A 23,374-nucleotide genomic window follows, 5' to 3' on the forward strand; every position below is an offset into this window, starting at 1 on the left:
GCCTCCATGAAGTTGAACCTCGGTATAGGATTTATCTCTAATGTTATACCAATATAACCTTGAGTGATTTTTGGAGAATAACATCAATTTTAGATTACAAATAGCAATAGGAGTAATCCAACTAATTGCCCAATGATTACGAAAGCTCGAAATGCAACATGATTTCACCCAAGATGTTTCACTCCGTATTCTTTCATGATCCATATATCGTCGGAAAAGTGACCCCCCCATTCAACCAACAAACACAAACATCCATCAAGAATCTCCAAATCTAGACTGGCACCCCTAGTACCGTACTTCCTAGGCAATGGCACTCGAGTCCATTGCTCCGTCCAGAGATCAAAGCAGTCAATCCGATAACAAGGATCCAAAGAAAGGTCTTGGGAGATCCAATGCAGTAAATGGTTGTTTACCACGACACACCTAGTTCCCATCCACTCCCTCGATATAGAGGGACTATATGCATTACTTTCGACATGTTTCCATGTATCGCCCTTCACACTATAAACCATAACATTGTTTTTTGGTACACCATCGACGATAGATGATCTCATAACACTAATGATCTTATAATCTCGACAAACTTCATCAAACCCAAACCCTAAACACAAATTATCATCTCTATTTTTCTTGATACGACGAGAGGGTATTTCTTTGAGAAATCTAGTAAACGGGTTGAGCAATATGATGTGTTTAAAGTGTCCCAATATAAGACTTACCAAACCGTTGCATGATCCAACCACGAAAATATTGCCCTTCCTCCAGTTAAAAACCCGGGAAAGCGAAAACTTCACTTGGGGGAGTTCAGGGGCATTAAGGTTTAAGGAGTTAAGGAAACCATCATTCCCGGACATAAAGAGGTAGCGTTTGCCTTCATCGAAAGCTAGAGAATGTCGAAGATGGAGATCGACAAATTCCGGGGAGGAAATTAAAGCTAAAATTGATTTGGAAACGCATTTGAAGCGAAAAAGAGACTTAACAGGTAATCTAGGGAGTATGTTTGTTTCTATAATGTCCATAGGAAGTGTAACCATGGAAAAAGGTAAGCTTTCAAGAGTTTTTCTCTTCATGATCTTACAACGAAGTCTGAATTTTGAGTATGATAGCCGGATAACACTATAAGATTATGCGCATATAAAAAGTAAGCGAATCTGAATTCAAGCCTAATTCATACAAAAACCCTAATAACACTAACACTTCACAAAGGATCGATCTAAAATATTATCTTTAACTCGATCTAAACTAGTTATAGGAATCTAATATATTACCTCCGTTTTCTAAGAAATTTATTAGATTCGTCATGATACATATTTTCAAATTATAACTTTTTATAATTTTTGCTTATAAGTAATTAAAGATATTAATGGTTTAATTTGAGTATGGGTAAACATGATTAAAGAAACGTGTCAATCAATAATAACATCATACTAAAACAGACATTAGGAATGACATTTGTCAATTTCTGGTGTAGTTTTTTCCCTCCAAAAAAACCTTTCCCTTTTTTTTTTTTTCAAATATTTTATATTTATAGTGAATATATTCCTTTAAGTTATTACTCTGTTTTCCATAAATATTACTCTTTATGACAAATCTTTAATACATCATAATTTTTTTTCATTCAATTGATTAATGTAATTTAAAATGATGAATCTATTAAATAATAGATTTGTACTACACAAATTATTATTAAATGGGAATTTTGATTTTTTTTTAATACTTTAATTGGTTTCTTGCCTAATTCTAATACGAATAACCTAATAAAAATATGAAGGGAGTTTAGCAACATATATAGCATAACATTATAAATACTTTATATATACATGTAATCATGTAAGATAATTTGATTAAGTTTTTTGTATTTGTATCTCCAATACTTTCATATAGTATCTAAATTTAGGGAAAAAATTGATTAAGTATCAAAATGGGGTTATCATTCCTGCCCATTAAGTGTAATACACAATTTTAAATACCTATTTGATTAAGAAAAAGAAAATTTTATACTAATTTATCATTAAATTTCTAAAACACTTATATGGTCTAACATGTAGATATAGTTTTAATATACGGAGTACTCATTTGTCTAACTGACTCTTTCGTTATATTTCATGCTTCATTTCATTGTATAGTATACGCAAAATAAGAAGATAATAAATATGTTATAAATGTATTTTATCTATGCTATTTTTTAAGGGTAATGTTATATGTAGCCCTAAGGACTATATATAAGCATTAAATACACTTTTGAAAATTATATAAAATTAGAAATTCATGACAAAAACACGCATAAATCAGTGTAATTAGTGTTTATATTTTTATGATTTCTTAACTTTTTACGATTATCAAGTGTAAATTTAATGCTTATAGCCCTAAGGGCTATGTATAACATTTTTCATTTTTTAATACAACCTTTTTTTCTTTTATTGATTAAATTTAGTGAACCGTGCATGACGGGACCTAATCTAGTAGTATATATATCTAATGAATATGCGGTAATGTATGGACTTAAAATCTAGTAAAATTACTAGAATCCTAATTCAAGCTAAATTCACACAAAGAAAACCCAATAACAATCCAAAAATTAATACAGTAATAATAGTATCATAATTCAAACTCCATAATATAAAGAATATTTTCTAAAGATGAACAATAATGAACCACCTTCCATAGTTAAAACTTTAAGGGATTCACATCAATAACTACCAATTAATCTCCAGCAACACTTTCAAAAAGGATGGAGCAAATCTCAGATCAAGACGACACCGTGTTCCTCCACAGCTCCATGGTCTACTATATCGATCTCCTTCGCCCGTTCTTTCTCTAGCCCTCTCAACTCTTCCCCACACCCATCTCCTTCAATTAAGTAATCAACCGCTTTAGCAATCAAGAAACAACTTACCCGAATGCGTTGTATTTTTTTTTTTTTTTTTTTTTTTTTGTACGATTATAAATTTTGATACACAAAGTGTTCCCTTCGAAAGATGTCATAATCTATAATACAACCTTTTGACAAACCATTTATAAACATCGTAACAAAAAAAATTAAATCAGGTCAAATTTGAGCTCTACTAGAGTTTACCATCCATACATTCAGGCTTTCAGCCATGGAATTGAAAAGATTTACATTAGCATGTTTCATACTGAAGCATGTATGTAGGAAACATCAAAGAATCAAGCAATCCTAGTTAAACAAAAAAAAAAAAGACGTGAAGGAAGATACGAGGTAGGATTAAGCAAAGATATAACATTCAATTTTTTTTTTTTCCCAAGATCATTACAAACCCATGACAAGAGATCAAACAATGGCATGGCGAAAGGAGTTATGTTTCAGACTCTAGAAGAACAGCTTTCTTGGAGGTTGTCGTGGTGGTACGGAGTTTGGAGAGAGTGGGGATGAATTGGTAAGACCAGTAGATCCTTTGCTTTCCTGGGTTACTTTATCGAAAAGCCTTGAAGCTTTGGGATCTGTTAGTAGTGTCTTTTGAAATGACTGGGAGAAGCCTGTAGCAATGATGGTCACATGAATCTCTCCATTGTAGCGATCATCCACAACAGCCCCAAATATTATGTTTGCTGATGGATCTGCTAAACTTGTAACTACCTGAAATATGTCGAATTTATAATATTAGTACAGTCTGTCAGTCTAGCATGCTGAAAAAATTTACCAACTGAATCTTGGAAATCAACTAGTTCAACAGTTTCATTTGCACTTTGTTCAATTCCGACTTATTTTGTAGCAGTTTTGGAAGCAATCGGTCTAGTAAGTAGTTCATATTTTGTTGGCAAATGAATTAGTGGTTTATACAGCTACATAGCTTGTTTTTCTGAGTTTATTTCTTTCGCCTGTTGTTTACTGGAGATTTTTGAACAAAGTTTACTCAGATGAAGGGACAGACGGAAATCTATAACTGTACCTGTGATACTCTGTTAACTTCCTGTAATGTTATATCCTTTCCTCCGGTTATATTGTATACAACACCAGTTGCAGATTGTATGGATGACCCAATAAGAGGTGCCAAAGTTGCTTGCTCAGCTGCTTCTTCAGCACGGTTTTTACTAGAGGAAACACCCACCCCAAGCATTGCCGTTCCAGAATCCTTCATGACTGCCTTGACGTCAGCAAAGTCCACGTTTACAAGTCCTGGAATCTAAGGAGCAAGAAAGAAGAATTTCAAACTCTACAAGATAAGAATAGCTTATATATGGTATGATGCAACAGGAATTTGCCTAAAACCACTCTCATTTCTGCTAGTTTGTACATGCCCCTCAAATATCTAAGCTCTGCACCACCACCAATATGTTATTTGTGGCCATTAACAGCTTGCCATATGCCACATTAATCGCAGTTAAATGTCTTTAAGAAGACATAATGGTCTCATACATGTTATAACTTCCTAGAAACACTCTAAGCCATAATGTCGCCGAATTAGCCATAATGTTGTTGCTAGTTACAGTAATGTCAGACACTGACATCTTCAACAGTTCACATTTACTTTTATGCAAGTCTAATCAATGGAACAGTCAGAAAATTATATATCAATTGACATACCGTAATTATGTCTGAAATTCCTTGAACACCCTGGCGAAGAACATCATCAGCCAGCTGAAAAGCATCCTGAAGAGGAGTTTGTTCATCGGCAATGTCCAAGAGACGGTCATTTGGTATCACAATGAGGGTATCAACATTATTTTGCAGCTTTTCAATAGCTTCCAGTGCCTGATGAGATTAGAAATGAAAAGATGAAGTAATGCCAATAACCTGAATTTCACAATTTACAAAATACTCAATATGATATTCGATAAAAAGATCAGGACAGAATCTTTTGAACAGGCACACATAGGAAAAACGAAATTATAATCATTTTTGGAAAACAAGACAAGATGGACAATTTTCATTCATCAAATGGAAGCAACAAACAACAATTTTGAACAAGGCATGTACTTTTTCAGCATTATTTAAAGGAAGCTACAGGGGCACCTGCCTGCAATGACCTTTTGCGACCCTCAAAGCTGAAAGGATAAGTGACCACACCCACAGTGAGGTAGCCTGCATCCTTGGCTATTTGAGCGATGACCGGAGCAGCACCTGATCCAGTGCCCCCACCCATTCCTGCTGTTACAAACACGAGGTCTGATCCTGCAAGTGCAGTGGCAATAGCTTCTTTTGATTCTTGAGCGGCCTGCTCCCCAAGTGATGGATTCCCACCAGTACCTACATCACTACTACTTATTACTCCGTACAATCAATATAAAGACATAATAAATTGAGGATAATAATTAAGGTGGCAAAAATTGGTCATTATATGCATATTAATAAAGATGCTCATTTAGGGATAGAGCAAGCTAATACGTGATTATATAACGAATATCTAACTTAATAAACAAGATATAAGGTACATTATAACAACGTAAAAAATGCCAGACCTAATCCACGTGTCAAAAGCTCTCCAATTTGAATTGGGTGCTCAGCAGCTGATTGCAATAACGCCTGAGCATCTGTGTTTATGGCATAGAAATCAACACCCTGACAACAAAGGCATACATGTATCATATTGCGTGCAGGAAGTCTCATCATTTGGCAACTTTTAACATAGCAATAAATCTGTAACAAATCTAGAGTAGTTTTCCCACTGCCTAGCACAAAAGTTCTAAAAATGGCCACAAGTAGGGCTGTTCATCGGTCCAAGACTGGACCGGACCGGGACCGACCAGGATTGGACCGAAGACCGAAAAATAGAATTTTAAGAATCGAAGACCGGATCGATTAAGCTAGGACCAAACCTGGACCGGACCGAATGAATCGGTCCAAAACCCAGACCGGACCGCTTTGGACCGATTTAAGAATTTTTTAAAAAAGAATACTAAACTTTTGATAAAAGTTATGGAAAACACGAAAAAAGTAAAGGAAGAACTATATTTTAACGTCATTTTTTGTATGTTTAGTACAAAAAAACTTATAAAGTTAGAGTTTTTTAAGTTTATTAGGGATAATTTTAACCATTATTTAAGGTTTCACGCATAATTTTACTAAAAAAATCAGTCCAGTCCAAGACCGGTTTTTATAGGGTTTTGGACCGGACCGGACCAAAGACCGGAAAAATGAATTTCAAGACCTGAAGACCGGACCGATCCGGTCCATTTTTTCGGTCCGGACCGATTTATGAACACCCCTAGCCACAAGTGGTCATCTAGGCATGGGTAGGATAGTCAGTTGCAGATAAATCCCATTATGAGAGAGTTAATAACTATTTGTGGTCAAATATTAATCAAAAAAATTGTAAGGAAAGCCAACAAGAACTTAAATTAATTAGATCCAATTAGGCAAGTATTGTTTGCTAACAACAAACATTATTCAACAAGAATAATTGGAATGTTTGGAAGACTGCAACAACTCTAATAACAGACATAACAAATGAGCTCTCGTCAAGAACACATTCCAAAAAGCCAAACATCTAGCAGGACAAAATGAGTATGTGAAGTGCTATTTTAGGGAAATTCAAACTCATTCAAATCATCATATCAGCAAGCAACCACAAAGAAAGTGGAAAACAACTTTTATGATAATCTTTACGAACCCACTAGTGGACATGGTGAATAGCGAAGATCTAAAAGCTTACATCTATTAGTTGCGAAGATACAATAGCTAAGAACATAGTAAGAGGCATGAAATTATGGCAAGCATACATTTTCACTAAAAGACTTTTGTTGATGCTTTCAGAATTCAACTTGAATGGATTCCAAATTATGCTACTTATGGATTTTGATTAAAAAATTGTTCCATTTCATTTGTTTATCAACAAACCAAAACTCCAAAACAGCCAGTATGTAGCTAAGATACAAACTCACCTACATCAATATAAATCCAAATCAAATTATACTACAGAGGCCTTCGTTTCGCTAACAGACACATTAGCAGACCTTAGACAACTACAGTTAGCAATTTTACAAATTAGATACCAAAGAGCAAAAATGCAATAATATAGTCCAAGTATCCATTTCAACACCATTCAACAAGCAGAAGGCATCACAATCTCGGCAAAAAAAAAAAAAAAAAAAAAAAGGGCTCGAAAACAGTAGTTTTAATAACAAGTACAAGAAATAAGCTTCATTCATAAATACCCAAATGCTCAATTCAACAGTGGATTAAAGAGTTCAATCACAATTCTACAGTGGATTAAAGAGTTTAATCACAAATCACAAAAAATGTAAATTCAACAAAGTTTGAGGCTAACATAAATTCAGCATAGAAATTACCCACAATTTTCATTTACAATTACCCAAAAGTCCACTTTGACATTGGAATTATAGAAATGTTCTCCAATTGTATTAAAAAACATCCAAAACCACAATAATAATCACCCAAAATTGGATTTTAATAAATTAAAATTGAAACTTGGAAGAAAATATACCTGCAAACCATTACCAATCATGCGATTAACAGCATTATTGCCACCGCCACCAACACCCACAACCTTAATCTTAGCAGTTTCCATTGGAGTAAATGAACAAGTAGAAAAACCTGCATAATTTCGCCCATTATTTTTTCTTGTTTTTGAATTCTTGGGAAAGAAGAAATTTTTGGAATTAAAATTGAAACTTTTTTTGGTATGAGAAAATTGGGTTGAAATTGGATGGGAGTATATTAAATCATTGGCATTTGTAAATCCAAGAGTTGCCATTTTTTTGCTTTGATGCAAAAATTGAGAGTGAAGAAAGAGAAGTGAGAAAAAAAACAAAAATAAAGGGCTTTTATAGGAATTATTATCCTGGAATGGAAGGAAGTGAGTGATGGGGGAAATTGGGGAAGAGTGTGAGAGGAGACAAATGTTTTAGGGTTTTAGAGTTTTTTTTTTAATTAATCTTTGTTATTTTCTCCCTTTTTATCTCATTGGCATTTGAGTGGGAAATGATATCAAATTCAATTGTTTTTATTTTGGATCCAAACACATTTTTGGAAATTCCACTCTGATAATTATCATTATTTAGGGAATCATCTTTCATTTTTCATCATAAAAGAATTGCCGGTAATATAAAAAGAATCTTGGAGAAGTTTTTTTTTTTTTTTTTTTTTTTTTTTTTTTTTTTTTTTTTTTTTTTTTTAAATACTATAGTATATTTCGATCTCATTTAAACAATTACACATATTTGATCTCTGCCTAACTTATACCATTTTTCTATTAATTTTAAAATTTGCATTTATGAAATTAAAAAGGTGTCTTCCTAATTTAATGATATAAGATTCTATAAGTATAATTGGGTTATTTCATATGTTTTGCTTCTTTTTTATCATTGGCCAGAAAAAAAAGGTGATAATGCATATTTCTAAATCAGAGATAGAGCAAATTTTCAAGAAGTAGAAATGGCGGTTAATGTATGTTATGTCATTAACAACTATAGAGTTTTATAAACTCTAGTCACTTACCAATTATATATGCAAGATGACATTCTGAGAAGCAATTAGAAATTGTGTGTTAAGAATTGGGACTAATTTCAGTAAGAATATTTCCTCTTATAATTGTAAAACAATGCTGTGCTCTTTTCAATTTTTGGAGTGTCAACTGACTATGAGTGTAATCTTTTGACTAAAGTAAAGTAATTAATATGTTATACTCGTGATATGATGTTTTTTTTTGAACGGATACTCGTGATAGGATGTTGATAGAGTAGTTGGCTAGCTCTTCAACTTATCTTCACATTGCCAGGAAGATACATAGGCTTAAAACTCTGTTTATGGGAGTAATAAATTGGAAATTCTATGGTTTATTATTTATTGTGCTATTTGAATTCTGACTTGATAGCACAAGCAATTTTTTTTTTTTTTATTTTTATTTTTATTATTTTTTATTTATTTATTTTTTTTTTTTTTTGAGAACTAATAGCACAAGCAATTAGTAATACTAGTATACGAAGTAATTGAAATACATAAATATCGGCTAAATTAACATTCTCACCCAAATTAACTGTTTTTTTTTTATTTTTTAAAAATATTATTTAAACACAAATTAACTGATTTTTGATTGACAGTCAAATAAATCATGAATCAAGAAATTGACATTTGAGCCAAACAATATCTAATGAGGCACACCAACAACTATTTTTCGTGCCTATAGTTGTGTTCCACCAACTGATTTTATTTCATCCACAAAGAAGATTCATCAATTCAAACAAATAGATTGCTTAAAAATACAAGGGGATATTCAAAGCCAAAAAAGAAGGAATATTTTTATTCTCTGCAATAATAGAATTACATACAAATCCACATGAGAAATCGCTGCCATGGCATCGTTCTCAGTTCCTCTGAAAATCTGCAAAATGGTAACATTTGGTATCTAGAGAAGCACTCTTTCTAATTTTCGCCACACACCCGATTTACTCTGCTTCATTCAGTATAGGGTTAATGAGGGGCTTCATCTGCGCAAGATATACAATAGCCCACCTACACAAATAAGGATATGAACAACAATTATTTAGCATGGTTGAGATTAACAGAGTAGAAAAATAGTGAGAAAGGCAGAGATAAAAATGAAACCACAAGCACAGTCAACAGTCATTCCAAGCTTTCAATGCACAATAGAGCTAATACATTGTCGTGCACGGTATGCAGATTATGATAGAGATCAACAGAAATGATTATTAAGCGAGATCAACCATTATTCCTGCCTAATTCCCATGACACTAATTTGTTCAAACTGCATTCTAGCCAGTAAAGACAGTAATCATAATCGATCATTCTCTCTAGTAGTAGAGTTGGTTTATTCAATAGAGGCTCACAATGCCTAATAATTAATAAATAATTGTTACAACTAGCAACACAATTTAGTGAGAATCTGATCCAAGGACGGGTCTGCAAAGGAAAATACCCAGTAGCAGAGACACCTCTCAGACTATTGGATAAGATTACTCAGCAAACTAGACTAATCATCTTTCTCAATGTAAGTGGAGATAGTTGAACATGCTTTTCGCAGCATGCACTTCATCAGAAAAGTATTTCCTATTCCCACGGAAGTAAAGTTTTTTGCGAGAAGTCAGCAATTGACTGTAAATATAATAGTAGTCACCCATTATCAACGAAGCTATGCACCAAACCTGGAAATCTGGCATCACTCCATAGTGCTTACACCAGGAAGGAGGGAAACATATTTGTCATGAAATTTTGAATCACTATTTTACCTTTCAGTGTTTCTTTCCTTCTCTACTTTCCCAGAAACCAAAAATTAGCCATACAAAACCCCACTACTGCAGATTATCTCATTGAGTTAAAGCCTTTCCAGGCATAGTCCTGGCTTTGTCTATCCCAACTATTCAATAAAGAAACAAAGCAGCTATAGTCGTTCTCCAACGGAACATAAAGAGATTTGAAGTAGTGACATGAGAAGACAGTTTATGGTCCTTCTATCTGTAAGTCTAGAGAACAACAACCCATCTCTCCTAAAATGAAAATTTCATCTCCAAATAACATGAGAAAGATGGAGGTCTACAAGTGATTTACAGTCTCTAATGCATTTGTTTCAAATTTCCAACCTAATTATAGGATTGAATAAAAGTACTTTGCATAAGATAGAGCAAAAGGCAAATGTATTATTACATGCACGGCACAACATTTTATGCTTTTACATAGTTACTTAGCTATTACACTATTTTTGTTTCACTTAATCAATAAAGATTTAAGGAAGGTAATAATAGACTTACATCATCCAGCAGCAAACTGTTGCTGTAATAACCAAAGTTAAGTGGAACCTGCAATTAAGAAAATACTTTAGTCACTAAATTAATAACATTAACAAGTAAAATAATTGGGTACATTGAGATATATATATAAAAAAAAAAAAAGCTAAGGGATATCTTCAACAATTAGGTAGATACCACATAGGCACCCATTAGAAGCGTAATCAATTTTACACACAGATCCTTGCCCTTGAAATGTAGAACAAATTAATACACTTTCTTTAATTTTGGGAAGGATGCATACTAGCAGCTTTCGTCACAAAAATAAGTGAATATGAATTGCCTAGTGCACTGACCAATATCATAATATCCCTCAACTGGCATGGCGATGGGCTAGGAAAGTAGGAATTGACGGTCAAAAGTTCGTCTCTTTCCTTTTTATTGCGAAAAAAAGGAAGAAAAGAATCACATGATACATAAAGAGTGTTTGGCACCTGTTTAACTACAAGTTGTGACAAAACATGGCAATGACATGAAAGTCAACTGCAATATGTAAGCCCTCCATCATAATCCAACAAGGACTCTCAGCTTTCAAAAAATAAATCTCTAACCTATTGACTCACTAGCTCTATCATTTTATTTTGATCATGGTACCAAAACAAGTCCGGAATTTATGAAATGTTAGAAGAGATTGGCACGACTGCTAGTAAAAATTGATGCAGATTTAGCTTTGTACTAGTAGACCAATTTGGCCAATTCACACATTAGAAGAACCAAATAAACTCACCGGCTTACTGCAATTTCAGATTCTTGTATACCAGTTTTCCTCTTTATTTTCCTAAGAAACAAACTTTTACAAGTTTGGATAGTTACAACTCTAAGGAAATATTTATGTATAAGGGGACTTCTATAGACCCTGCCAATCATAGCAGATTGTAGCATAGCATTGCTCTTCGCCTTGAATATTGTAGTACACTCCAACACAAGGTAGACTTTCCACTGGTAGAAAAAGGAGATACCTTCCTCATATTTCCTTTTCATTTAGTAAGACTTTTATGTTTTTCTCACCTTACAAGGCGGTACCTAGAACAGAATCCTCTCAACCCCGCCTATCCTATGAAGTGGGTACATTATCCTTGATTCCTTGTGCTTAAACTATGCACATAATGTGGCACGTTATCTGGCCTTGTGCTACAACCACAACTTTAATCAAGGCTTACACTATCTTATACGATTATACACCGGCTGAAGATCACTCCCTTTCGTTTACAGTCTACAACCTTAACACCAACCAAGGCTTGCAATATCTTATACGATTATACACCGGCTGAAGATCACTCCCTTTCGTTTACTCCATCAACTCAAACCCTCCAGTAAACGCAATCCATTTCAACAACATATCAACCATTTATTTCTTTTCATATAAATCAAAGTTTTCAAACAATAATTTCAACACAAAACTCTTCGATGTATCCAATCATTTGAACACTCTAATAAGCATAAAAATCAGTTCTAATCAACCCCAAATTACTTAAAATTAAGCCCAAATCCCAATTTCAACAAGTCAATCAACAAAACATAAAAACATCAACAACATATAATCATCAAACAACAATGTAGAGCTAAAATCGAGCAAATTCAGATTCAAAGATCCAAAAATAGGAGAGAGAGAGAGAAATTACAGATTAGTAGATGGACCACGATTGAAGCAAATTCTGGTACAAAGAGAAGCAATAACTCCAATCACCAAGAAAATTAGGGATGTAACAAGGAACCCCATTTCTTTTCTGCACTAAAATCCTCTCTTTCGCTCTGATTTCGATCGAATAGAGAGGATACAATCAAATTAAACCCCAGAAAAATACTCGAAAACCCCAAATCGATTTGAAGCTAGATTTTGATTTCTGCAAAATTAGAGAATTGGGAGTCAGGATTAATCGATGATACAATTGATTGAAGATAGGATTAAGCAGGAAAGCGTTGAGGAATTGAGGAGGAGAGAGAAAGTGCTAACCTGGTGATCTACGATCAATGTCCTCTAGTTCGAAGCTTCGTCGTATTGTTCACAAATCATTACGAAGTATTTGCTTTTTGGGCTAATTTTGGATCTTTAAATTTTATTTGGGCTGGCTTTTATATGAATATATGGGTTGAGCTTAAATTGGAATAGGCCTAGGTTTTTTTCTTGGAAACTAAAAGTAAAAAACAAGGTCAAGAATTCAATAGTTTTTTGTTATTTTGAATGGGTTACACTATCTATCTTGATTTAATTTGCACGAGGACTGCGTGTTCGATCTCCCGCAACAATGAGGGTACTGAATTCTAATCATTTAGGAGTGAGCTCCAAATCCGAATTAGGCCAAAGAGTGAACCGAATAGAACACTAAAAAAAATCTTGATTTGATTTAATTAAACCTCACATATATTTTTCGTACTATAATAATTGATATGTTGAACTTATTTTACTATTTAAGTATTTATAAATTAGTTTTGGCTATAACATTTTAATTATCTATTAGTAATATTTTATTGTGAAATATGTTTTTTAAAAGGTATAATAAAAAAAATTCATAATATTTGTTTTTAATAATTTTTAAAAATGTTTAATTATTATATGTATTTAAAGTCAAAATAATGCATTAGAATGTTACCAAGTTTGACATGTTTGAATCCGGATAACCCTAGTTAACCATTATCGAAACTTCTTTTACTCAACTTTATTTACGAACTTATTTTATTTGAACTTATCTGATTGTAATGTGTATAAATGATAAATCTACTTTTTTGAGGAAAAAGATAAATCTACTCTGAGTCAAATGAAACAAAGTTTACATGCCTACAATTTCATCTTAAACTCAAGAGCTATAAAAAACTAATCTGATTCAAAAAATTATCGGACAATAAAAATTAAAGTGACACGAGCACGTACACTTTATTATTGTATTCAGTACGACGACCCTTACATTATCTAATTAGACTCGATTTGAAACCAACCCATGCATATTACACTATCATTGATAGCTCTCTTGAACTTCGAAGCGTATGGAGACTCGAAAGTGTACAAAGGGAGTGTAAGATCGTATAAGAGAAAGAGAAAAGTTATGAAAAGTTTAATTTACTAATATTGACCAGTAGAGTCCTTCAAGAAAAAAAAAAAAAAAAAAAAAAGGATGATACAAACACAGCCACATTTCTCATCAATCGGTGCAAAGTAAACGTACAACAAGGGTTGCTGGAGGTTGATAATTTAATTTAGACAAATTAGCCGTCAATTTTTACTATTTTATTTAACAATTGCTTTTATTTAGTTTGCAATAGTTGCAAATAAGCTAATAATTAACCGACGTACATCAATTTTATGTCTGCAAACCTGATCATATTATAGTTTGGCAAAAATTGATACCATTATATATTTTTTATTTTACAAAAATTTCAAAAATATTAATTTTTTAAATGGCATTTTTGGCCTATAAATAATTGATCTTTGGCTCCAAGGAATTGACAGGATTCAGTACGTAGCTAAATAACCATAAAATGGCATACTCAAATCCCCTTCCCTTGCTTAGCGTACTCTTTGCCACTTTTTTACTTTGTTCTTTTGTTGCCTCGGCTCATGACATATCGAATGGAAAAACACGTAAAGTTTTTTTCTTAATGGTACATGATAACATGTAGTGACATAGTGTAGTGTGTTTTTATAGTATTTATATATATACTCTGTTCGTCTTTTTTTTTCTTTTCAATATTATTTTCCACTCTTGTCAAAATAGTCAAAAGGGTTAATAATGTTAAAACTATAGCTAGATTTTTTTTTTTTTTTTTTTTCCTGTTAATTAGTTGTATACATTATTTTCATTCATATATGCCCTTGACAAATTATTCTTTTCATACTTTCTTGGGTTGTTTAATTACGTAGAAGCAGGAAATGTCGTTGGCCTCAATGGACGTGGTGGATATAACAAGCCTCATCCACCCGTCGAAGAAAGTACTGTAAGTCTTGATGGACGAGGAGGATACAACAAGCCTCATCCTCCTGTTGAAGAAAGTGTTAATGGGCGTGGAGGTTATAACAAGCCTCATCCACCAATACTAGCAGAACACGATTTTAGTCTTGATGGACGAGGAGGATACAACAAACCTCATCCTCCTGTTCAAGAAAGACTTGTAAGTGTTAATGGGCGTGGAGGATATAACAAGCCTCGTCCTCCAGCTAAAGAGGTTGTCGAGGTAGAGGAAAACGCATAAGAACTACAAGTGAATCCAGGGCTACTAGAATATATATCCAACATGCAATGCTATCATTGTAATTTCTGCGTAATATTTTCGACTTGTATCCTAAGCAAGTAGAAAGTAGCTTAGAATAAGGTAAACAGAATGTGAAATTCTAGCTGGTAGCTAAGCTAGAATAAGTGAAGTATGTATGTCTATGGTTTTCTTTATGTCGTTGCATCATTTAACATGTAATCAGATGTCAACTAATATATGAAGCATAACATGCTGGATAAATTTGAGCACAGTCTCTTAATTAGACTTAATTTTTAAAAAGAATTAAGCAAATGAAAAAAAGTTGGTCGCTCAAAGTGATCGAAAAAAGTTTTAATAATTAATTGTTCTTCGTAAGTAAATTCTAATTAGATATTAAAATAAGCTTCGGTATAACTAAACAAATATTAAAGGTTCAATAAATTTTGATGGGGTACAATCTATTAATACTTCGATATATAACTGTTTGATTTATTGGTTCATATAAAACTCTTTATATTCAATTGAGTTTTTTTTTTTTTTTTTTTTTTTTTTGATGGATTTTTATCTTTTTTTATGTTTTTTTTTTTTATGGATTTTTATCTTATTTTTATGATTTTTTTTTTTTTTTTTTTTAAAAAAAATCTTATTATGATTTTATATCTTATTTGAATATACAAGTGTAAATTAAAAATTATTGATGAAAATTGTATTTAGTCCTACGAAAGCTAGTGTGTCATTTACAAAAAAATAAAGGGAGTTTTTTTTTTTTTTTTTTCCTTTTTATTTTTACCTTCATCAGGGTTATGTAGAAAATTTCAGTTGTCCAAGGTGAGTATGATATGTATAATATGGTCCCATAACATATATGGTAATATGTGTTTTCTATTTTAAAAAGACCAAAAGAGAGAAGTGTATGTGGCAAACTGCTATATTCCGATATAAAGTTAAGGTAAAATACAAGCCCTAAACTATGATATTTATAGCATTTTAGTTCTTCAACTTTTAAATGAGGCAAAATGGTCCATCAACTACCCAAGCCTCACCCTTTCTGGTGGTGGGAAAAGCTTAGTCGGCAAAGTTAAGGGACTTTCAAGCCAACTAAGCAAAGTTTAGGGACCATTTAATATGACGTGTCATTTATTTTTATTTTTTTTCAAGCAAAAGTTTAGGGACGTGTTAGATCACAAGTCAATTAATTAAATTGAATATGAACTAAAGGTTAGGGATTTATAAAGTGGTTTTTTTTTATTTATTTTTTATTTTTTTATTTATAAAGTGAGTTGGCAAGAATTAAAAATTGCTAATAAAATTTGATAATCATGATATATTTTATATTATAATAACTTTTCTTCTTACCCTTATTTTCGTAATCAAATTTTTTATAATACGGATTGTATCTCAATCAACTAAACTCATTAACCACACATCCTCAAATCCTAAGTCTTTACCCCTAATATATTTCACACACCAAAAAAAAATTAAAAAAAAAATTTGTTTCAAAAAAAAAATTAAATAAAAATAATAAAATCAAAAAATTTAATGTTTTTGCTTTCAAGGTGTGTGAGTAAGACAAAATCCAAACTCTGTAATATACAAATAAATAGAAATATGAAAATATTGAAAACTAGAATAAAAAATAATACCATCCCACTTTTCTTTCAAATTGACAATTTATTTTCATTCGTTTGCTTTCTAAAAGGGTTTCAATTTTTTTGGGTTTTGTGTATCAACTTTCAACTTTCAAGTTTTTTTTTTTAATTTTTTATTATTATTATTCTATATGTTTATGTTCTAAATGATTTTCAATATTTTTGGTTATTTTGTGTGACAATTTTTAGGGTTTCTTTTTTTTGTTTTTTCTTGTGTTAATTTCTAGGAGAAAATAATAATTGCCCTAGTAGGTTACTAGTTAACTAAATGTATTATTTAAATGAAAGAGTAAGAACTAAGAAGGAATTTTTCTTTCACAAACAAATTTCGTATTATAGCAAGATTTTAGCGAGATTTCTTAACATATTTTAGTGAGAGAAAGTAAATTGTGACCATGAATTTCACACTTAAAATATCTCTCACTTATATAATTTTTATAAAGTTAACAATTTTTACTAAAATTAATTTGATTATTTTGTTGAAATCAAATTAAATTAATTGATGAACTAAATTACACTTATGGGTTAAAACTTATAATCACTCTTGTATGGGAGAGCCATGTGTACTTATAGGTCCCTAAACTTTGGCCTATAGTAATTGCATTAGCCACCTCACCCCTATAGGTCCCTAAACTTTCATTTCTAATTTAATAAATGTCAACTCATCAGCTGAAAGGTCCCAAACTTTGCTTTTAAAATCATTAAATTTATTGTCACATGTGCACTAAGGTCCCGAAACTATGCTTAGTTAGCTAATTTGTACCTGAAAAGTGAGTCGTTGGTGGTTGAGGGACCATTTTGCCTCAATTAAAAGTTGAGGGACTAAAATGCTACAAATACCAAAGTTCAGGGACTGTATTTTACCTTAACTCTTCCGATATATATTGAGGAAATGTAATACTCTATGGAGTAGAACTTGTACGGAATATACTTATCTATCCTTCTTAGGTTGTAAATAAATCATTCAACGAGCTGAGTCACTATGAGTTGCAAATAGATCAGTTGAAATAGGTCATGGGTTGTAAATAATTCAGGTTAAACTGATATGATCACTTATTGCAAGCAATTTAGGCATAACAGGTCACTAGCTGAAATGATTTTGGTCAAATGAGTCACGGATTGTTAATTGCTAGGGTACAATGAGTCGCGGGTTGAAACACTCCAAGTTGAAAGGATTTTCCTTGGATTGAAACGGGTCGGGTCATCAATAAATTAGACTATAATCGGTTTGTTTAGTTTTGGGTTGAGTTGTAATTAAGGTTCAGTTCAAAGTTAAATATACGAAATTATATCGATTAAATTAGTAATAGGTTGTTATTAAATCGGTTGACGAGTTTGTAAATATATTAGTTGAACCAAGTCACGGGTCACAAATAATTCAATTACACGGATCACATGCATGTTATAAAAAAATAAAAAATAAAAAAATAAAAATAAAAATAAAAAAATTGACATAACGCGTCTAGTTGAAATGGTTTGGGTCAAATGGGTAACAAATTCTTATTTGCTCAGGTAAATTGGGTCGTGGGTTGGAATGGTCCAAGTTAAATGGATTTTCCTTAGATTAAAACGGGTCGGGTCATCAATAGGTAGGTTAGACTATAATCAATATTATAAGTTTGGGTCAGGTTGTTGCATTGTTAAGGTTCACTTCGAAATTAGATATGGATCATAAAAAGTTCAATAAATATGTTGTCAGTTGGACTTTTGGGCCGAGTTGGTTTTTGATGACGTTAGGTTTTAATCGATTTGGCTTTTGCTGTATCAATTTAGTAGCGAACAGTTTCAGGATAATTCAGGGTTAAAAATGATAATTCTAGAAACTATTTCTATTTTCTTTTATTTATAATAAAGGGTATTATTTATGAGACATAAAATATGTATTTGATGGAAATAATAAGAAACGGAAATAATATCAATGATAGAAAGTGAGACTCCTATGTTGGCTGCTAGATCACTCGAAAGTCGAAACAACATACTGCTTCAAGGCGGCACATTTCAACAAGATTTGACTTAGTTGAACTTAAAATCGTCGGAGATCCAGAGTAGTATCTAGTATGCATGTGTCAAACAAACATGAAAAGAATGACACAAAGATAACATTAGGGAATGACACACACACACAAGATGCACAAGATGCAACCTCAATGAAGATGAATCTAGTATGCAATGCAAATCGGCTTAAGAGGAACTTGACAGAAGACCCTAGATGCACAAGATGCAACCTCAATGAAGATGAATCAGAGCTGCATTTATTCAGAGACTGTCCAGCTGCTAAGAATGTGTGGAACAAAGTGGAAGGTCCAACTCTTCACACATCTTTCTTCACAGGTGATCTGACTTCCTGGATTGTTAGAAACTTAGAAGCCAATGGTCCAGTATATTCAGACAAATGGCCCACTTGCTTTGCTACCACCTTATGGTGGATTTGGAGATGGAGAAACAAAGAAGTTTTTGATAGAAGAGAAGAAATTCCTCTTGATACTGGCTACTTCATTCGAAATCAGGTGGATGAAATTTGGGATGTGCTATCTAGACCAAGAAACAATCTGTCTAGCATTATTCAGCAGATTGTTCAGAAAAAAGAAGTTCAAATTCGATGGATAGCTCCTTCTACTGGCTGGTGGGTACTAAACACAGACGGGGCAACAAAGGGAGTTCCTGGCATGGCTGGAGGTGGGGGTTTAATTCGAGATGAGGAGGGCAGATTCATTGCAGGTTTTGCTGCTAACTATGGGATTTGCACAGCATACAGAGCAGAGTTCCTGGCACTAGAACAGGGCCTGAAGCTAGCTAAACAAAGAGGCGTAAGAAAGCTGATTGTTCAAATGGATAACAAAGCTTGTGTTGAAGCCATCACTAATCCAACTCAGCAAAGGAGCGAATGCGTGCACATTATCAATTTCTGTCGTAATTTTATTAGCTCTTTTGGTCCTTATTTTAAAATTATTCATTTGTTTTAGGGAGGGTAATAGGGTAGCGGATAAACTCGCTAATATGGGAGTTATCCTTGAAGAGAGGGTAGTTTATTTCGATGCTCCTCCGATCAAAATAAAAAGCCTTCTTTGGGAGGATATGGTAGGAGTGGCCTTGCCACGGTTGGTGGTGTAATTATTTTTTGTTTTCGGGTTTTTTCCCTCCTTTGCATCAAAAAAAAAAAAAAAAAAAAATTCTCTCAATCGATGCGAGGAGTAAAACAAGGGTTGCTCGAGCCGAATAGAATTCGACAAATTAGCCGTCCACTATTACTACTATTGACCTATTGTACTTTAATATTTTGGTCCGTACTACTATAAATAATTGTTGCTTTATAATATTACTTCCTTTAATAACAACAAGAAGATATCAACCGACGTTCCATCAATTTGTATCTTCAAACCTTATCCAATCCCTTTTGACAACAATCCAACATCATGAATATTTCCATATTAATAATTGAATATTTTGCTAAATAGGTTTGATAAACTTTTAACGAGCTCCTCCCTTCTAAATACTCCCTTAATTTTTAAAATAAATACTTCTTATTTTATTTTTTTATTTATCAATATGGATTTTTAATCAATACGTACAAGTAATATTTTTAATTATAAATAAGTACAAATATTAAAGACTTGATGTTTTGAAACAACACATTAACAACAAATAACCCACATGATTGGGGCATTTACTTTGTCTTTTGTACGGAGTATTATATATATACATGCATCACTTAGACTAATATTTTCGCACGATTAATTAGAAGCACATAAGCATCAAATTAAATATAGTCATATAAGTACTTGATAAGAGAGTGAGGGATAACTCTAGTGATAAGAGCTTCTATCTCGATTTTAGGAGATTTTGGGATCGATTCTCACCCCACCCTGTAGCTCTCTAAGCACCAAAAAAAAAAAAAAAAAAAAAAAAGTAAACTTGATAAAATCTTCTCAATAAATAGTTTCAAAAACCAATTTTTCATAGTTTATACTTATTAATAAATAATAATTAATGATATTATTAGTCAAAGTTTCGTGTGGATAAATATACTGAACAAATTGGACCACTTTTAAAAAATAATGGAATATCTTCTTTTTCTCTCAAAATATGACCTATAAATAAGTGATCCTTGGCTCAACAAGTATAGGCAGGACTGCAGTAGCTAGTTACATAATCTTACAATACATAATAATGGCGTACTCTAAACAACACTTATGCATGCTTGGCCTACTCTTGGCCACCTTTGTTCTTCTTGTCTCGGCTCGTGACATAGCAAGTGACCAAACACGTAAGTTTCTTTTTCTATATACAAAGTACTTCATAGTATTCACCATCAATACATACACTACCAATTTGCATTTTTTTTTTAAATAGCTGGTGTGTATTTTTGGAGCTTTTAACAATATATTTAAATATCATTATAAAAATTTAAAAGCATCAACTACTTTTTCTCACATAATTTTGTTGTTTACCATGAACATGCAAAAAAAAAAAGAGGAAAACAATTTATTTATATTTTCAATTTGATTTGTATAATGTGATCTAAATGTTTTTTTTCCTCATTTGACGGTAAAACGGTAAACAAGTGAATCAAACAAATTAATGTAAGTATAGCTAGAAAATATTTCTAGATAAATTTCTATAATTGTACTAATCTATATTAGTTTTTTTTTTCCAAGAAATATACAAGCGTAGGGTAGAAAATGAGAAAATACAAGTTGATAACAGATATCAACAAAACTTGTTAATATAGGGGTGTTGCGATCTTTTTAACCATGTTAATGAGGGGCAAATTGGTAAGAACAAATATCCCACTACATTCCCGTAATCCTGACCCCGTATTCAAAGGAAGCGGAGTTAACAATCATGTTTAGTTTCGTCAATTCACCTTCAACTCTAACCCAAACACCTCCAACTCGTAGAAAATATAGTAGTAGCTATTATAAGTATTAATTTAGCTATCGTCTAGCCAAACACATTTGATGGATAATTAAATTAATTTTTTAGCAATAAATTTATCATGCATAAATGTCCTTTAACATGTACAAGTTATGGTTTTTTTTTTTTTTTTTTTTTTTTCCAAAAAAAATAATATTTACATATTACGTCAATTCTCTATATGTTGTTGTTGGATCGATTTTGTAGAGGCAGAAAAGGTCGTCGTTTGCCTTGATGGACGTGGAGGATATAACAAGCCTCCACAAGAAGAATCGCTTTACAAGACTGATGGTTATGGACATGGTGGAGGAGGTGGTTGGGGAGGCAAAGGTGGTGGACATGGTGGCCATTGGCCACCGGTAGAAGAATCTCTTCATAAAACTGATGGTTATGGTGGTGGTTGGGGTGGCAAAGGTGGAGGTCGCGGTCATTGGCCACCAAAAGAAGAATCTCTTCATAAGACCGATGGTTATGGTGGTGGTTGGGGTGGCCATGGAGGATACGACGGTGGTGGTTGGGGTGGCAAAGGTGGAGGTCACGGCCATTGGCCACCAAATGAAGAATCTCTTCATAAAACCGACGGTTATGGTGGTGGTTGGGGTGGCCATGGTGGATATGGCGGTGGTGGTTGGGGTGGCAAAGGAGGAGGTCACGATCATTGGCCACCAAAAGAAGATTCTCTTCATAAGACCGATGGTTATGGTGGTGGTTGGGGTGGCCATGGTGGATACGGCGGTGGTGGCTGGGGTGGCAAAGGTGGAGGAGGTTGGGGTGGCAAAGGTGGAGGTGGCGGCCATTGGCCACCAATAGAAGAATCACTACAGAAGACTGATGGTTACGGTGGAGGTTGTTGTGGACGTGGTGGAGAGCACCGGCCACCTCACGACACGGAGGGTGATGTAAGTCTCAACGGTCGTGGTGGATATAACAACCCTCACCCTCCGATTAAGAATGCTGCCGAGGCAGAGAAGAATGATGTGAATGTAAATAATCATGGTGGACAACATGGTCCAAAAAACCCACCAAAAGCTGAAAATAATGTACAAGTAACTACTAGTAAATCTAATGGCCACTAAAGATTACAATATGTTTTAGATGGCTACCAATGGTGTGTAGTAACTAATACGTGCTATGGCCTTGTTTGGCAAATGGCTGTTGGCGGTTGGCTGTTGGCTGGTTCACTTGGCTTGTTTGACCAGCTGGAATATTTGGCTGTTTATAATGGCTTTTGAAATTGGCTGTTTATAAAAGTGTTTGGTAAATTAATTGTTGGTTGTTGGCTGTTTATTAGATAATTTGTGGGCCAACAAGCCAAAAGCCAACAAAAAAGCTACTCAAAGCAGCTTTTTCATTTTGGCTTAAAAGCCAGCTTTTTCGCTGACTAAAAAGCCAATTACCAAACACATTTTTTGGCTGTTTGACCACCTAAAAAAGCCAAAAGCCAAAAGCCAACCAAAAAGCCATTAAAAAGCCAATTACCAAACATGGCCTATATCTTATTACTACTAGTACTTAAGTTTTATCCTCTGCAAGTAACTAATAAGAATAAAACAATCAAATGGATGTAAATTGTACTTTGTATCAAGTAATGAAGCAAACTATATACATGTATAATTATATACTAATGTGTACTTATGTATCTCTAATGTTTTTTTAATACTTAAGGGTCATGTAATGATTTCTTAGCTGACTCGGTAAAATATTTTAAAAATCAATTAATCCGAAATCAAAGTACCTTCAACAAACTATAATCTCCCTTACTTCAAATTGATTGTAACAAACTTTAATTTGTTTAGAATTTTAGATACACCAACAAGAAAAACACATAATTAAATGACTACATATTTTTTAAAATAAAATGAACCATCTCCTTTTCTGCTTATACATACATTTCATACACTTCA

The 23,374-nt window shown here is 33.0% G+C and overlaps 3 protein-coding genes across 3 annotated transcripts; 1 reads left to right on the top strand and 2 right to left on the bottom strand.

The window, feature by feature from the left end:
- Window positions 1–164: 164 nt before the first annotated feature.
- Window positions 165–1,070, bottom strand: LOC145575772 (F-box protein CPR1-like). The gene has a single exon (XM_081633580.1). The coding sequence runs from the start codon at window positions 1,068–1,070 to the stop codon at window positions 165–167; it is 906 nt and encodes a 301-aa protein (XP_081489706.1).
- A 1,996-nt stretch (window positions 1,071–3,066) lies between these two features.
- Window positions 3,067–7,819, bottom strand: LOC145574976 (cell division protein FtsZ homolog 1, chloroplastic-like). The gene is made up of 6 exons (XM_081632877.1): window positions 7,407–7,819; window positions 5,422–5,521; window positions 4,980–5,209; window positions 4,547–4,714; window positions 3,912–4,145; window positions 3,067–3,598 (listed from the first exon to the last, which is right to left on the bottom strand). Exons 1-6 carry the CDS (start codon window positions 7,674–7,676, stop codon window positions 3,332–3,334), a joined length of 1,269 nt encoding a protein of 422 aa, XP_081489003.1. The 5' UTR covers window positions 7,677–7,819; the 3' UTR covers window positions 3,067–3,331.
- A 12,875-nt stretch (window positions 7,820–20,694) lies between these two features.
- On the top strand, window positions 20,695–22,546 carry LOC145575773 (uncharacterized). The gene is made up of 2 exons (XM_081633581.1): window positions 20,695–20,820; window positions 21,678–22,546. Exons 1-2 carry the CDS (start codon window positions 20,724–20,726, stop codon window positions 22,544–22,546), a joined length of 966 nt encoding a protein of 321 aa, XP_081489707.1. The 5' UTR covers window positions 20,695–20,723.
- The last annotated feature ends 828 nt before the right edge of the window (window positions 22,547–23,374 follow it).

The sequence above is a fragment of the Chenopodium album genome, chromosome 13 (genome assembly GCF_948465745.1).
Source record: "Chenopodium album chromosome 13, dcCheAlbu1.1, whole genome shotgun sequence".
In the NCBI taxonomy this organism is placed as follows: domain Eukaryota; kingdom Viridiplantae; phylum Streptophyta; class Magnoliopsida; order Caryophyllales; family Amaranthaceae; genus Chenopodium; species Chenopodium album.